This window comes from Dendrobium catenatum, unplaced genomic scaffold (assembly GCF_001605985.2).
Source record: "Dendrobium catenatum unplaced genomic scaffold, ASM160598v2 fragScaff_scaffold_313, whole genome shotgun sequence".
NCBI lineage: Eukaryota > Viridiplantae > Streptophyta > Magnoliopsida > Asparagales > Orchidaceae > Dendrobium > Dendrobium catenatum.
In genome coordinates, this window is record NW_021318775.1 from 1,212,370 (window position 1) to 1,228,754 (window position 16,385).

General features: G+C 33.1%; 1 protein-coding gene across 2 annotated transcripts; it reads right to left on the reverse strand.

Annotated features, from left to right (window-relative positions):
- Positions 1-4,645: 4,645 nt before the first annotated feature.
- LOC110092694 (organelle RRM domain-containing protein 6, chloroplastic) lies at positions 4,646-16,182 on the reverse strand. 2 transcript variants are annotated; one of them, XM_020817347.2, is made up of 4 exons: positions 15,835-16,181; positions 12,797-12,865; positions 12,544-12,650; positions 4,646-4,818 (listed from the first exon to the last, which is right to left on the reverse strand). In XM_020817347.2, exons 1-4 carry the CDS (start codon positions 16,094-16,096, stop codon positions 4,726-4,728), a joined length of 531 nt encoding a protein of 176 aa, XP_020673006.1. In that variant the 5' UTR covers positions 16,097-16,181; the 3' UTR covers positions 4,646-4,725. The 2 variants fall into 2 exon arrangements, with proteins under 2 accessions (XP_020673006.1, XP_028549350.1); XM_028693517.1 differs by lacking the exon at positions 4,646-4,818 and adding an exon at positions 10,814-11,183 and having other exon boundaries at positions 15,835-16,182.
- Between the last annotated feature and the right edge of the window lie 203 nt (positions 16,183-16,385).

Sequence of the window (16,385 nt, forward strand, 5' to 3'; positions counted from 1 at the left end):
TATATATATATATATATATATATAATGTTTATTATGTTGCCTTGTAATCAAAAATTTATTTATTTTTTTGTTAAAATGGATCGTCATTGTTACAGTTATGCTCAAGAACATATAAATGTATAGTATAAACTTAAGATTCAATTGTGTAAATGGTTGAAACTATGATTGTCGACTCATGGTTTAAGGTACTTTTAGCATGATTATTACAATTTATTAAGGTACTTTTAGTTTTTGGTAATACTATTCAAAACTATTTGATTAAAGAGAAAGAAATTTCTATTTAAATTGAACATTATTTAAAGAGGAAAGAACGTGTAGAGAACGACTTGACCGATCTCTTAGCTGATCATGGACTCCAATGTTCAATATGGAGTTACGATGTGAATGATAGGGACAAAATTCAAAGAAATTATCTTTCGAAGGGACCCACCAACCGAAAACTCATCAATTCCCCCAAACATTAATTAGGAATATTACACGGCGCAGGTTTAAACCTAAATGGTTTGAAGAATATGTTGATTGACTAGAGTATAACGAACAAAAAGTTGCTATTTTCTATTTTTACTACTACCTATTCAAGCCTCAATAACAAATTATAAAAGACCATAATGATGAAATTAAAAAAGGTTATGTCTATATATATAAGCTATAGTGTAAAGTTAACTACAGCAAAAATATATAAAGAGATTGGTGACTCCTTGATTTGTTCTGTTGTTGCTGCTGAAACTTTGACACATATTATGAAAGATATTGGTGACTCATACTTCTCAAACATAGTCAATGAATCTAGAGATGTTTCTACAAAAGAGCAACTTATTATTGTACTGAGATATGTTGATAAGTTAGGGCATGACATAGAAATGTTTATAAGCATTGCACATGTCGCTTCAACTCATGCAACAACCCTGAAGATAATAATTGAAAAATACTTGCAAAATACTCATTAAGCATTCATAGAATTCATGGTCAGGATTATGAAGGTTCATCCAATATACGAGGAGAATTTAATGATTTGAAGTCACTTATTCTTCATGATAATTCTCAAGCATTTTATGTTTACTACTTAATCTATCAACTTCAATTATGTTTGGCAGCAGTAGTGAAGAATCATTGGTAAGTGAAACATCTATTTGAGTTTACTTGGAAAATTATAAATACTATTGGGGCTTCCTGTAAGATATCAAATACTCTTAAATCTATTCAGTGTGATAAAATACTTTCACATCTTCAAGAAGATAATCTTCTAAGTGGGCAATGTTTACATCAAGAGACTACTTTATAAAAATCCGGTGATACACGTTGGAGATTACATGTTTATTATTTAATTAGTCACATGAGAATGCATGCTTTTGTAATTAAGATGCTTGAGATTGTTAAAAAAAATGTGTACATAATCAATAATTAGTTGAAGCAGATATTCTGATTGATATTATGAAATCATTTAATTTTATTTTCACAATGCATTTGATGATTGGCATCTTGTGGATTATACATGAGTTATCACATTCATTATAAAGGAAATATCAAGACATAGAAAATATAATGAAATTGGTGAAAATTTCCAAACAATGACTACATATTCTAAGGGAGAATGGATATATTTCTTTAAAAGAGGAAATTTCACATTTTTGTAGTATTTTTGAAGTTAAAGTTTTAAATATGAATGATACATAGAAAACTTGTCGTCGATCAATATGAATAGATGAAGAAATATCAAACCTACATTATTATTGTGTTGAGCAATACTGTGGTTGATATACAACTTCAAGAGCTAAATAATTATTTTTTTCGAATTTAGTACTGAGTTGCTTCTTTGTATGACATGCTTAAATCCAACTGATTCCTTCAATGCTTATGATGAGAGAAAATTGATACGTATAGCAGAATTATATCCAAATAATTTGTCTATCGTTGACTTTATAGCTTTTAAAAGTTAATTGTTAACTTTTATTATTGATATGCATACCGATGATGAGTTCTCCTCTCTAAATAATATTGTTGATATTACAAAACAAATTATTAAGGTCAACAAAGATCGTATGTATCCTCAGGTTTACAGAATTATTACTTTAGCATTGACTTTACCAGTTGTTATTAATACAATGGAAAGAGTATTTTTTGTAACGGGGATTATCAAATATCGATTGCATAGTAGGATGAGTGATGATTGTCTCAATAATTGCCTGATACCTTACATTAAAAAAGATGTATTCGATTTGATTCCTAATGAGGTTGTAATACAACATTATTAGAGATACAAAATAGTTAATAGCTTATAATAGTTTTTAATTTATCTATTATATTATAATACATGATTTTTTTAATTATGTCTCTATTTTATTTTATTTTTTTAATTTTATCCATTTATATAAAAATTTTTGTTGCAACTCAAGCTCACGAGTTTATATTTTTTGATGATAACTAATATTGTGGATCACATCATTATGTCTCATAGTATTTGTAATATATATTTGTTTATGTGTGTACTAACATTTAAGGAACACCATGCGCCATTCAATGAAGTTTTAAGGCTCAAGATTGGGTAGAATATATTATGCTTTAAAGATTTTTGTAATATTCATTGATGTATTTTTGATTTCTCGAGTTAAGTCATGTAAATGTGTATGTTAGCTTGGTGATCATACACACATTCACACACACACACACTCAGAGGGAGTGAGATTAAGTCAAAATTAGAAGTTCAAATTTTGAACTAATTGTATTATATGATTTATATCGTACCATACGATCAGCTCATCTAACTAATTGTACTGGATGATTAGTTATTATCATGAAAAATAATTGCCAATCATAATTTAGGTAATTTTTTAAGATTCAAATTTTGTGCTAATCAATCAAGATAATATACATCGTACTGGACAATTAATCTATAACAATCATGCCTAAATTGATCCCATGATTAGAGGACTAATTATAATTAATTTGTTCAATTCGATCGTACAAGATGATCTATGATGATCGTGCTGGACGACCGAGAGGATGCATGGGACGATCCCCCAATCGTACAAGACGAAAACCATAATTTCTCAACTAATCTTCCTCGACGATCACTGGTTGTACATGGCCAATACTGTTCACACTGGCTGAAAGGCTATTTTGAACTAATTATACATGATAATTCTAGATCGTACTGGATGATCAGTGTCGTTAGAATTGAATTTTTAGGGTTTTTCAAAGCCGTCTATTTAAGCTTTCTCAAGACACTTGGTAAGTGTCTTTGGCATGCATTGAGTCTTCGTTCTTCTGGAGAAAACTTAAAGATAGAGCCTTGAAAGGGAGAGAGGAAAGAGTGGAGTTTGAGAGGGAGAAGATCCTTGTGAGTTTCATGAGAGTGTGGATGAGAGTTTCACACGGTTGCTCCGGCAAGCTTGCACCTTAGTACCATCATATTTAAGGTTTAACTTGAGGGATGTTTTGGGAAGAAGAAGATCTCTTTGATGTTAAAGAACCCTGCTACTCCGCCGCATATACATATATAATTTATATTTTAATATAAAACAAAAATATATTTGGTATCCTGAGGCCTATTTGAGATCACTTTTATTTTATTTTTGCTTTAAAGAAATATGTTTATTTAGTGTATTTTTTAACTTATGTATTTTTTATTTTTAAAAATAAGTCAAAACTAAAAAAAGAAGAAGCAATGAGGTATTTTAAGCATTTTGATAAATCAACTATCACCACTAGGCTAAAAAAAAATATCACCACTAGTCTGTGTCATTGTATCCGTTAGTGCGGTCTGTGACCACTGCTACCTAATAATGGCAGCAGATGAAGTTGATTTGAGCTCAGAGGATTCAGAAAAAGCTCCAACTCCAAAGTTTTTGGCAGAACAGTTTCAGCGACCGAATCTACAAACTTGGATGAAGTAAACTCAACAGAAGCCATCCAAAATGAAATTAATGGAGGTTTTCCATTATTCTCTTCTTTGTCTTCTTATGAAGAAGCTGTTAACTCAGCAGCTGTTAACTCAGCAACTGAAGCTGGAATGATTCCTCTACTCGGGAAAATTTATTAGGTGCGGAGTGCGCACCCGTTCGCACAAATACTGGGTACCTAACAATACCCAGCGGTACCTAGTGCGGATACCTCTAGGTACTCAATGCTTGTGCTGACGGTTCTCCCCGTCCACACTTCGCACCTAATAATCTCTCCAATTCTGATGGGGTTTATGTATGAATATGGCATTTTCAGATGATAACACGCATCAGAACTTTGCTTATAAAGAAGATTTGGCTCAGATTAATACACATCAAAGCACAAAATGTGGTTATGAGAGAGTTAGGCTTCATTTGGGATGTCTATTTTTTTCTTGCTTCTTAAAGGAGTTTCCTATTATAAAAATTCTTAAAGAAAGCTGCTTTAAGAAGCAATAAGAAAGCCGTCTCAAACGAAGCCTTAATGTATTGGATTCTCAAAAAGCTTAATGCGGTGAGGAGAAGGAAATGAAACATTAGGCACGGAGAACTTATTTTGGAGTAATAATAATGTTGTGAATGATGAGAGTAACGTTTTGTTTGTGATAGTTTTCTTGTTGTTTTTTAAAGAAATTTTTTAGTATAAATTTTTTTTTTCTGCTAAATAACAGCTTTAGAAAACAGTAAGAAAGCTTTTCCAAATGAAGTTTAAATCTGCAAGGGGTATGTGCCTTACAGCAGATGCTGAGCATATAACTAAGTACAGATGAAATGTAATGAATTCAGATTAATAGAGCGGTCTTGCTGCTGCTTTAGAATTCTGGCGCAGCTCACCCTTTGGCTTAGCCACTTCCACGAAAATAACTCTGCCATCGAGAAACTGGAAATAAAAGCAAAGAAAGGGGAATAAGAAGTTAGAAGAACGCATCAACAGAATGGTCATAATGATTGCAACATCTATTTGAAATTTGAACTTATACTATTTAAGTCGAAGTTTTTTCAAGATATTTGACAACTTTCTTAGTGTTTTTTAAAGCAGAACTTGTAATAGAAAGGTGCTTAAAAAAATAGTAAGGAAGCAATACCAAGTGAAGCCTTCGGGATGGTTTATTTACGGCTTCTTAAAGCAATTTTTTAGTATAAAATATTAAAATTTTGTACTAGAAAGCTGCTTTAAGAAGCAGTAAGAAAGCCGTCCCAAATGAAACCTTAATTTAATCCCTTAACTCATCAAATTTCAACCGAATTGGTCGTGCTGTCAACTTTGTCGTTTCTTTAAGCAGAAATTGATCGAGGGAGGTTTTCAATGAGAGCAATTTGATCAATCTGACTACTTAATATATTCATCATTAAAAACACCAAAAGAAAACTTCCCTCCACAATTTTTCATCTAAGGAAAAAATATAACTGATAGTAGAACCAAATTGGTCTAAATTTGATGAGTTGAAATATTTAATTGAACACAACAACAACATCAAGACCTAGTGAGGGGATTGTGACTTTGGGCGATCAAGTCATTAATAAGAGTACACGTTTTAGATATCTTGGATCTATTGTTCAGAGTGATGGTGAAATAGATGTAAAGAAAGATCATTTCTAATATTTTCTAACCAAGTTTTTTTAGGTCTACCTCTACCTTTCTTAACATAAGTTAAATCTAATATCTCAACTTTTCTAACCGGGTCATCAGAAGGCCTCCGTTTAATGAATACTTGAAAAATTTTGAGATTAAAGTGAACACACATAAAACAAATTCTATTGATCCATATTATCATTTACTTCCCTGTTGCCACCTTTCATTATCCAAAAACTTATAACTTCGATATATCAATGAATTTTTTTATTATTGTAAAAGAGTTTTTACTAGCTTGTCCATCATCATGATCAGGTCAGGAGACAATTTAAGCAAGAAGGCTCAACACGCATGCATGATATGTATTGAGATACATACAAAGACAAAGTTCTACTAGAAAGAGAAGTTCAAGTGGAACGTCTTAACAATCGGATAATGGATTGTAGATGTAGATTGTTGAAGGAAAAAAAGAGAGGATTTATGGATTAGGCTCCTAAGATATAACTTAGGATGTCCATTCCTCATATATACTATATCTGTGCTATGTAGGGGGCAAAAGCTCAAAAGATGGTGCAACACAAGTAATTATTATGACAGAAGATTAACAAGCTTGTCTGGATGAAGAGATGCAAGTAATTTTTCGATATCACAGTCCACCAACATGTTGAACAAGAAAATGATGAAGAGAGCAAGAGAGAGCAAATAAGAAGGGCAATTAATGAGACAAGAATGAAGTGAAAAATAAACATATGATACTTTGTAACAACTTTCATATTTTAAATTTTATTTTTTATACTTAGGCTTCGTTTGGGATAGCTTTGAATTTTTATACTAAAAAGCTGCTTTGAAAAGCAATGAGAAAGCCGTCCCAAATGAAATTGTTATGAATTGATTTAGTTTTAGGTTAAGTTATTCCTGCGATTACCACAACAATGTAATCTGTATAAATAGAGGCCTTGTATGATGTATTGGTTGGGGAAAATTTTGAATAAGCTTTAGTTTTATTTCCTCCAAATTATGTGTATTCCCTTTCCTCCCTCTCCCTCTCTCTCTCTCTCATTCAAGATCAAGAAGAACAAGTTCTTCTTCCTCATTCTAGATCTAACAAATGGTATCAGAGCCTAGGCAAGGAAATCTCGAGGAAGGAAGAAAGTTCTTGTGTCCAAGAAAGAGAGGAGGTAGACAGGTAGTGGCTGCCGATGTCGTTGGCGTGCTTGCTCACACGAATTTGTTCGTGTAAGGCAGACATGAGATACGCACTTTCGAGGGCTTGCGGTGGCAAGTTGTCGTGCAATCTGTTGGTTGGGTGTCAGGTGCGGAGGAGGAAGGCCGGCTGGGCACGGCCAGGCTATGCGCGGAGGTGCACTAGGGGCGTGCGGAGGCGCGGTGTACGCGGGGACAAGGTCCGAGCGCTGGGCTGGCATCGTGTGAGCCGGCGGAGCAACTGGACACGTGGTTAGAGAGATTTCAGGTTTAAAACAACGAGGCGGTTCTTGGTCGTCACCTCTATTCGCCGGATCTTGAAGCTGGATGGGAAATCCATGTTGTTCAGGAGGTGAAGTTGCTCACTAGGAAGGCGGACCATGAGGCGCTTGACTCAACAATCTAGGAACTTGTAGATCTAGGTCTACAAAGGGAAGTAGCTGCTCAATCTATTTACAAGGACAAAAGGTGGATCTGTCATACCCAACAAGCCATGAGGAAGCAAGGCATTGAGGACGTGGATCTTGTTATGGTTGATGCATGGTGCATTGGCGAGGCAGATTACAGCAGTTCAAGTTTTTCTTGATTAAATGATCGGTCAAGATATTTTTTGAGGTGGAGTCCGGGAGGCAAAGGATCAATCGTATGATCGAGCAGTGGAGGCAACAACAAGATCAAGAACCACAAGGCAGCAAGATGGTTGCGAACTTGAGATTGGACCGGTGGATCGTGCGAAGTCGCAGGTCGGAGTGCGCATGGGTGTCCAGGGCGATCGGTTGGATTGCAACAAGTTTGAGTTCTTGTGACGAGTGGTTCTTTTTTTTTTTGTAAAACTAAATCAATGTGGAGACTGTCATGAATTGATTTAGTTTTAGGCTAAGTTGCTCCTGCGATTACCACAACAATGTAATCTCTATAAATAGAGGCCTTGTATGATGTATTGGTTGGGGAAAATTTTGAATAAACATTAGTTTTATTTCCTCCAAATTATGTGTATTCCCTTTCCTCCCTCTCTCTCTCTCTCTCATTCAAGATCAAGAAGAACAAGTTCTTCTTCCTCAGTCTAGATCTAACAGAAATCTTAATTGTATTATTTTTCATTATATTCATTTGCTAAGCATTTTAAGGAGCTTCAATTATTTTTCATTGTGAGTGATAGTATATCTAATGGAAAACGTATAGATGATTAACTCTCTTAAAAAATGCTAAAAAAAAGGTATTGATCAATTCTCCGACACTGCCTTGACTATTTTATGAAAAAAATCTAACAATAATTAAAGCTGAAAATTTGTCCAAAAAAGTAAAATTTGACAGATTTTGCAACCCCAGAAATAATATTTCTGAGCTTTTGCTGGTGAAGTAATTTCTTCTAGAAAAAAAGTATTTTGGGGGAAAATCCCCTTTTCGAAGGACTTTTCAGTAAAAAATCATGATATGAAAAATAAATCTACTAATGCTTTAAGTAGGGATTCTGCCATTCCACATATAATATATGTTAAGATGACTAATTTTGATCATTAAAAAATAGTAAGCCATTTCTAAGAATTTTGGGGAGATATACCAAAAATTAAATAATAATTCATCCTTGCTTAACAAAGGCTATATGTTTAAAAATGGTTATTTATTTAAGGGCGCATCTCTATATTCTTAATTCATTATTAAGAGATTTTCTAACTTGAGGACTAGAAATTGGGTGTCTCTAGAAATTTTGATTGTCCAAGACCATTATAATAACCAAGGATGGATATTTTTAGTCCAGTTTTAAAAGGATGTCATGTGTATTGTTTCATAATGTATGACTTTTCAAACTACTAAAGGTGAGAAATATAAGATGGTGTTCTATGAAACCTTAATCAATTTATATATACCATGGAACTATTAAGCACAGACATGAACGCGTGGACACAGGCACAGTGATATAGCATAGTTCTAAATAACAAGACATAATACGCCATGGTCATGAAGTTATATTCTATAAATTACTAATATAAAATATATAATTTTTACTATTTTCTACTAAAAACATTACAGGATGAAGTATAATATCATAAAATAAATCTTATAATGATTACAAATATAAACATGATTAATAATGAAAGAAAATGATTTAACACACAAGCACTCATTAGCTATTTTTAGTTATCACATATATTTTGTCAATATCAATATTACTTTAAAAATGTCAAAAAATAAAAGTTGAAAAAAGTAAAAATACCAATGTACTCCCCAAAATAATCAAAGAAACATGATTAGATAAGCATAACTAATTGGAGTTACCATACTTAACACTATAATTATCATTAGCACTAAAACCCATGCCCTCTTCAATGGCACATTTAACTTCTTATAGAAAAAGTACATTTTCCATAAAATGATCATCAAGAGAGAGATTAGCAGCTTAAAATATTCTTATGTCATCAGTTGTAGTTCGTGCATCCCTACCAATGTCCCACAACTTAGCTTCTCCTTGAGTATATTTTGGGCTTCTAGATAGAAGACGAAGATTACAATGCAAAAATACTAAATTTTCACCCCTTGGGGAGCAATTTTGTTCCTCTTAAGTGAATTAATAAAAGAATACATACTCCAATTTCTTTCGCACCAAGAAGAGGAATACGATTGAACTATCATCATAAATCATCCACCAAGACTTTCCATCCAATGCCTTTAGAAGCTATGGACTCATGATTAGCGAAAGCACCAATGAATCCAAAGAAGTTGTCAAACTCCAAATTAACTATTAACTTATGTTCATATTTGAAAAAATATTCACCAAGAATTTATCCTCTTATTTAATATCTCCATGTCTTTATGTATAACAACAATATTTAGAGCATCAATTAGCCAAAAATACCAATAAATGAAAACATCTAATAAGTGAGATTTTTAATTATGGAATGAGATTGAACTAAGAATAATGAAAAATTAAATGTTACCTTCGATTAAGACATTGAGCAAAGCAATGAAGGGGAGTGTTACTTTTGTTCCACCTTATACAAGAATATCTTGCACTATCTTACAAAGGTGCAATCCTCATTTTCTCTCTGTCCATCATGTTGATATATGATCTCTTTCACATTCTCAATCATAGAATCCCAAATGTCATTCACAAAGTGGAGACATGACTTATATGTATTAGCCACTCTTAAGAATATCATATAGTGGCTATACAAAAATAATAATATAATCTACAAGGAAAAGATCAAAATGACCCCTCAACTCTTTATGAGGGGCCAAAATAGTCTCAAACTCTTTTGAGGGACCAATTTAGTCTAACTCCTTAAAAATTGGCATTTTTTTGGTCATAATATCAAATTTTGGAGTTAATGATGTTAAATCAAGGGTATTTTAGTCATTTTTAACTAAATTATTTATTAAATATAATTTTCAAGTAATAATAACTTTTTAAAAAAATTATTAAACATTTCTTTAATAAAAAATATTAATAATTTTAGTTTTAATTTATGATCCTTATAGATTAGAATTATATATATATATATATATATATATATATCAAAGAAATGCTTAATAATTTTTTTTAAATACTATTAGTTGAAAATTATATTTAATAAATAATTTAATTAAAAAATAACCAAAATATCCCTTGATTTAACACCATTAACCCCAAAGTTTGATGTTATGACAAAAAATGACTATTTTTAAGGAGTTACGGGACCAAATTGATCCCTCAAAAGAGTTGGGGACTATTTTGATTCCTCACAAAGAGTTGAGAGACTATTTTAACCCTTTTCTTTATAATCTATTATATCCCAAAACAGATCATTCAAGATTTTTCTTTCATTCACAAACTTTTTCTTATATACATCATTTTCATGGTACATGCTCTATGACTAATCACCATAATATGTAATCCTTGTTTTATCGTTTTCAATCAGCTAATCATAATTTTGTTGATGCAAAACGAGTCTCTGCCATAGCCAAATTTTCAACTTAACAAATTCAATGAAAATTGACAATCTGATCGAGTAATTCGTGATGAAAATCTTTATAAAAATGACATTTACCGCAATGTCAGTGATCCAATTGCACTCTCCATAAGCGATCTCATTAACCTTTATTTCTTTGAGGCATAATATTCTTCAAAGAAAAATTCAATGTATGAACACAAAGAGTCCAACAAAATAAGGGTATTGAGTCTCAATTAGTGTTCTTACAGATCTATTTAGCAATGCATTGTCAATGATTACTTGAACTACTTTATATGAACCCAACCGCTAATCACTTCTTTGATTTTATTGGCGATATAAAGCGTATCTTTATATAATCTATAAATGCCGGACTTCCCAACACACCAAAAATCTATAACGCTGATGAAATTAATAAGAGATCTTCGTTGCAACATTTGCATTGTTCTTTTGAAGCAAAGTTGTCCTTAAAAGATTATAACGAGGAATATATCCAATGTGTTGTTGGCTGCATATGAGAAGGCACTAAATAATAGAGATTTCCTGCAAAATGAAATTAAGGGCTACTGATAAAAGCATGCGAGCAAATTCTTCGTGCAAATGATCTCTAGCTTGCAAATTAAGGTTTTGTTTGGGACGGCTTTTTTCTTGCTTCTTAAAACAGCTTTTTAGTACAAAAATTAAAAAATTTCTATTAGAAAGCTACCTTAAGAAATAGAAAAAAAAACCGTCCCAAACGAAGCATAAATACTCTTACAAAAGCATTGGAATTTGATATTTTTCATTTTTTTTGGTACCCTTCAACCCTAAATAAATGTCTACTTGACAGTATGCTATAACATTTGGGAGCCACTATGCTTAGCAGAAGGAAGGAAAACCTTCTTAAATGCAACGTACTTCTTTTTTTTCCTTAGCTTCACCTTCTAGCTCTTGCACTTACTGAATCTGTATGGATGCTATTTTGGGGCATGAACAAATGCTTCCCCCAAGTTGTCTAAGCAATTTATTCCCTTAAACTTTTCCTCACAAAAATGACATTAAAATTCTACAATGTCTCCAGCTTCAATTGCGCCTACTTTGCCTAAGTTGGTTACATATATTTGTAAATGTCTTATATCTCATTCTCTATGAGATTATTAACAATCATACTAATTCTCATCTCAAAAGTTATTTCCTATTAAACAATAAAGAAACTTTAGAATTTATGAGTTAAACCATACATTTTATGAGAACACAAATAATGAAAAAAAAAAAGAAGAGCTATAACCTGTAATTACACGCTAAATGTCAATCAATGTTTTTAACAAAGAAAATCAATTATTTGAGGCAACATCCAATTGTTTTACATCAGATTTTTAAATTAAATGAGCAATGAAGTAAACTATTTTTGGTTGGGATGTAAAATTTATTGGTTATTTATAGAAAATTTTATAGAAGAAAATGAGAAGACAACTTACATTTTCAACTACGAATCATCAACAAATTGAGGAACAAACTATAGTAAATAAGAGTTTCGGAGATACATATTGTTAATTGATAAAAGGCCATGCAAATGAGACTGCACATAACTTATCTATCAATAGATCTACTAGTATGAGTATATTTGAGATTATCACAATGTTTCAACCTATAAACCTATAGATCTTGTCGACCTTCATATAAATCAAAGCAATAGTGTATTTATATAATCATTCACACAACATATGCATGACTTGCATTAGGATATTCATATAAAATTGATACTAATTACAACAATTACATGTTTTCTACTGATGTGAATAGTTAATATATAGACTTCAAACGTAATGATAAAATAATGCTGCATTCAAATTATATTATAATGAATCAAAGATTCATGACTATAAGACGCTAAAATGCTAATTACATATAAAACATAATTTACCTTTCCGTGCATTCCTTCAATAGCCTTTTTGGATTCATCCTCTGTGGAATAACGAAGAAAAGCAAAACCTCTTGGTCTATTTGCAATCCGGTCCATGACAAGGTTCACTGTAGAGTAAAAAGATATATCAAAACATAAGTTCCATGATGCTATGTAAACTTAACTAATCTAGGTGTAATAAAATCGCTACTAGTCCTGTTCAAAAAACCAAGAGCATTATCAGGAGCGATTCCAGAAACTCTTTTTTTCTAACCTTCCATGAGTTCCCCAAAATTTTTGAAAGCATTCTTTAGACTTTCTTCAGTAGTGCGAAAAGAAAGACCTAAAATAAAAAATAAAAACAACATGAGATTAATAAGATGGGTTAGCCCATTTACAATACCAACTAGAAATGATAAAAAACTACTACTCTTATGAAATGGTTAAACCAACAAAATACAGTAAGGTAGGTACACGTCTTTTTTGGATTTTTTTTTTCTTTTTGGTTTTGACTGGGTGCTATTTAAGATTAAGGCTTCGTTTGGGACGGCCTTCCTCTTGCTTTCTAAAACAGCTTTGTAGTACAAAATTTCTTGAATTTGATTTTTTTTACTAGAAAGCCGTTTTAGAAAGTAGTATGAAAGTTGTCCCAAACGAAGCCTAAGTCAGGAGCACTGATTTGGTTGCTTCCGCCCTAAGCTAAAGATCATCGGTTCGAACAACAAAAACCTCCTCTCTATAATGAAAGTGTGGCCGCAAGATTACACAAACAAACCTCTATTAAGATGCTACAATGACAAGAACAGACGCAGAATTTCCTGAGTTTCCTTCTGCATCTACGTTTAGGTTTTCACTATAGCGCTCTGCTTATCATTCACCATCTTATGGTTTCAGCTAAAATGTTTTGCAGCTATTGTCCAGCTGGCTGCATTGTTGGTTCAATATACAAGAGATTCAGTTCCAAGTCTAGCCATCAACAAATTGCCTTGCGGTGAATATAGCAATACCCTGCTGTCCTTGTCATCAGCGGCCTCTGGTCAGTAATTGATTTCCTTCTGGTATTGTACTGTTGCTTGAAATATGGCTTATGAAGGAATTAATGAAACAGAATTCTAATTTTGGGCTTGATGTAAAGTAAAACCTTCATATAATTTTTTTTTTTATTCAAAGTTGATGAAATAAGGCTAATTTATGTTGTGTTTTTTCACAAATTTGCAGCAAAGTAAATGTGGAAAGGGTTTTGTTCAACATTGCACCAATTTATAGCAAACCATAAAACCCCTTAATGAAAGTAGTATAAAGGCTAGCCTCCTAGCGATAGAAATCCTTGAACTATAGACCTATGATTTCAGGTCCTCTCCGCTAACCAAGGTAATTGCCCAATTAACTCCATCATAGTCATCCAATTCGCTTTGGATGGCGAGGACTGATTCCACCATACTTTTCAAGACCACTTTGATCTTGGTGGAAACAATCCCAAAATCCCCAAATGAATTAGATGAATAAGATGGAAGCAATTGCTTTATGCAATTACCATGGTATCTTAACTGTTGGGAATAAAAAACCATTGACCTGTAAAGATCACCACACCACCAGCAGGTTCTAAGCATTTCAAAATGCTTCCACAAAACAAGTCAAGTAAAAATGGCAACAAAATATTTTCCAGCTGTGAATCCAGATTTTGCATTTCCTCATCTAAAGTATAACATCTTAAATGAATAATAAGAATGAATTTTGCATCACATACTTATCCTATTGGTTGAAGGAATCTTCACAAAAGTCAACCTAATTAAGCAAAAGAGTATACCAAGAACAATCTTAACAACATAAAGCTCGAAGTCAACTGAAATAACTTGCAATGCTGGCCATGTTTGATTCAGGAATCAGGAGGAAATCTCTTAGAGCTATCCTTTCATGATTGTAATGCCCTCATACTATTGTTTTAGGGAATTCTACGGCGGGATAAAGTCACCCCTAATTTCAGTACAAAAAGAAGTACAAATATATTATCCATTTCATCGGAAAGGAGAAGGCTAGTTAAATAGTCACAGCATTAATACAGAATTTTGGTTTAACATGTAAGAAAAATGAATTTGGAAACAGAAAACTGACAACAGGACACACTCAGCCATGCTAACAACAAAACTCAAGAGCTGTAAAAGGAATCATCTCAGCAGGTGGACTGAAGAATAAAGCACAGTCAGAGTTTTCATCGAGCAGGTCATATTTAGGCTTCGTTTGGGATGAATTTCTTACTTTTTTTTAAAATAGCTTTATAGTACAAAAATTAAAAATTCTGTACTAAAACGCTGCTTTAAGAAGCAGTTAAAAAGTCGTCCCAAACGAAGTCTTAATCATCTAGGAGAAATCTTCTCTCCTACTTCAGCACAAAGGCCTGTTTAGTTGTTAATTTATATAAGTTAAGCAAGGAAAAGTTGAGTGAACTTAAACAGTTAATTTTTTGAGCATAAGTTGTAGGCAGAATTAAGCTATTTGGTTTATTAGAAAGATAAGTTATTATAAGCAAGTGAAATTGTTCGGTGTTTTTTTTATAACTTTTGCTTAACTTTAGGCTTGTGACAACCTGCATCCTTCTTTAAGTTGAGGCTCTCAAATTCAAGTTCATAATTATTCTCCCCTCCATTTGCGTCATCAATTTCTTAATAGATGTTGCTAACTTCAAGGTTTCTTTCATTTCAGTTTCTTCTCAAATTGGTGGGTCTAAGCTGAACAACTTGTTCAGATTCTTTGCATATAATAATAACCTAAAAAGTATCAATATTCATTAAAAGTTCCAAATAATAATATATAGTGGGCATGTAATAATAAAAATTAGTAACGTTATAACCTACTTCCATAGTCAGACACTTCTCTTTGACAGTCGGAACAACTTCATAAATAGTTCATTCCCAATTTTAAAGTGAGCTAGTTAGACACTGTGACAAATCTAGCTCAAGTTTTGCAAGCCCATTGAGTAGTTCCACAATTCCAAGCACTTTTGACAGCCCTAGAACACTTGATGCAATTTTGTGATGGCTCTTGCCATGTTTTTATGAGAAGTTTAGTGCATATAAGACATCAAATTAACATTACAAGCGAATTAAAGCTACTCTGATCAATCCCACCCTCCATATTATTTAGCAAGAGAAAAGGAGAATCATGCCTACTTTACCAACCTTGTAAAACAAGAGGAAATGAAAAAAATGGCAAGTAAATCACTTGGAGAAGTTCTAATAATTATGAAAATTGTAGTTGCCGGAGATGAAAGAAAGTCTGTTCTAAAACAATATTAGGAGAGGGACTATGCAGTACCACTAACAAAGAGGCGAGTAGAGGGTCGTGAAGCGTTGTTGGGAAAAGAAGAAGACGAGCAGGCGATCACTATCGATCCACCGCGCGGCAGCGAGGTTACAGCGCTCCATTTGCTCGAAGAGGGAGGCAAAGTTAAAGAAGATATCGAAAACCGCTTCTTCAGGAGAAGATCGAAGGAGGAAGTTGCGCAGGCGACGCTTTGCTTTCGAGAAGAAAGGGAGGATATCTGAATGGCGAAGGGAAGAGATACAGCCACCGCCATTGCCGCTGTTGCTAGGAGATATAAGTGCGAGGTGCTTCGAGATAATGGTGGAGCTGCTCAGACTCGGGACGCCTAGGAGTTACCCCTACGGCAAAATATTATGTCCACTGTTTGGATTAGTTTGTACACCAATTCAAATGGGTCATATCATCAAAATATATTGAACCTACTGTATTCGGTGATATGGCACGTCTGGAATGGGTGTCTGGGACCGGACGTAATAATTCGCCTAGCCCTACATGTTCTATTGTTCTGATCGAGTTTAAGCCTTTTTGTTCGGTGAGAGATT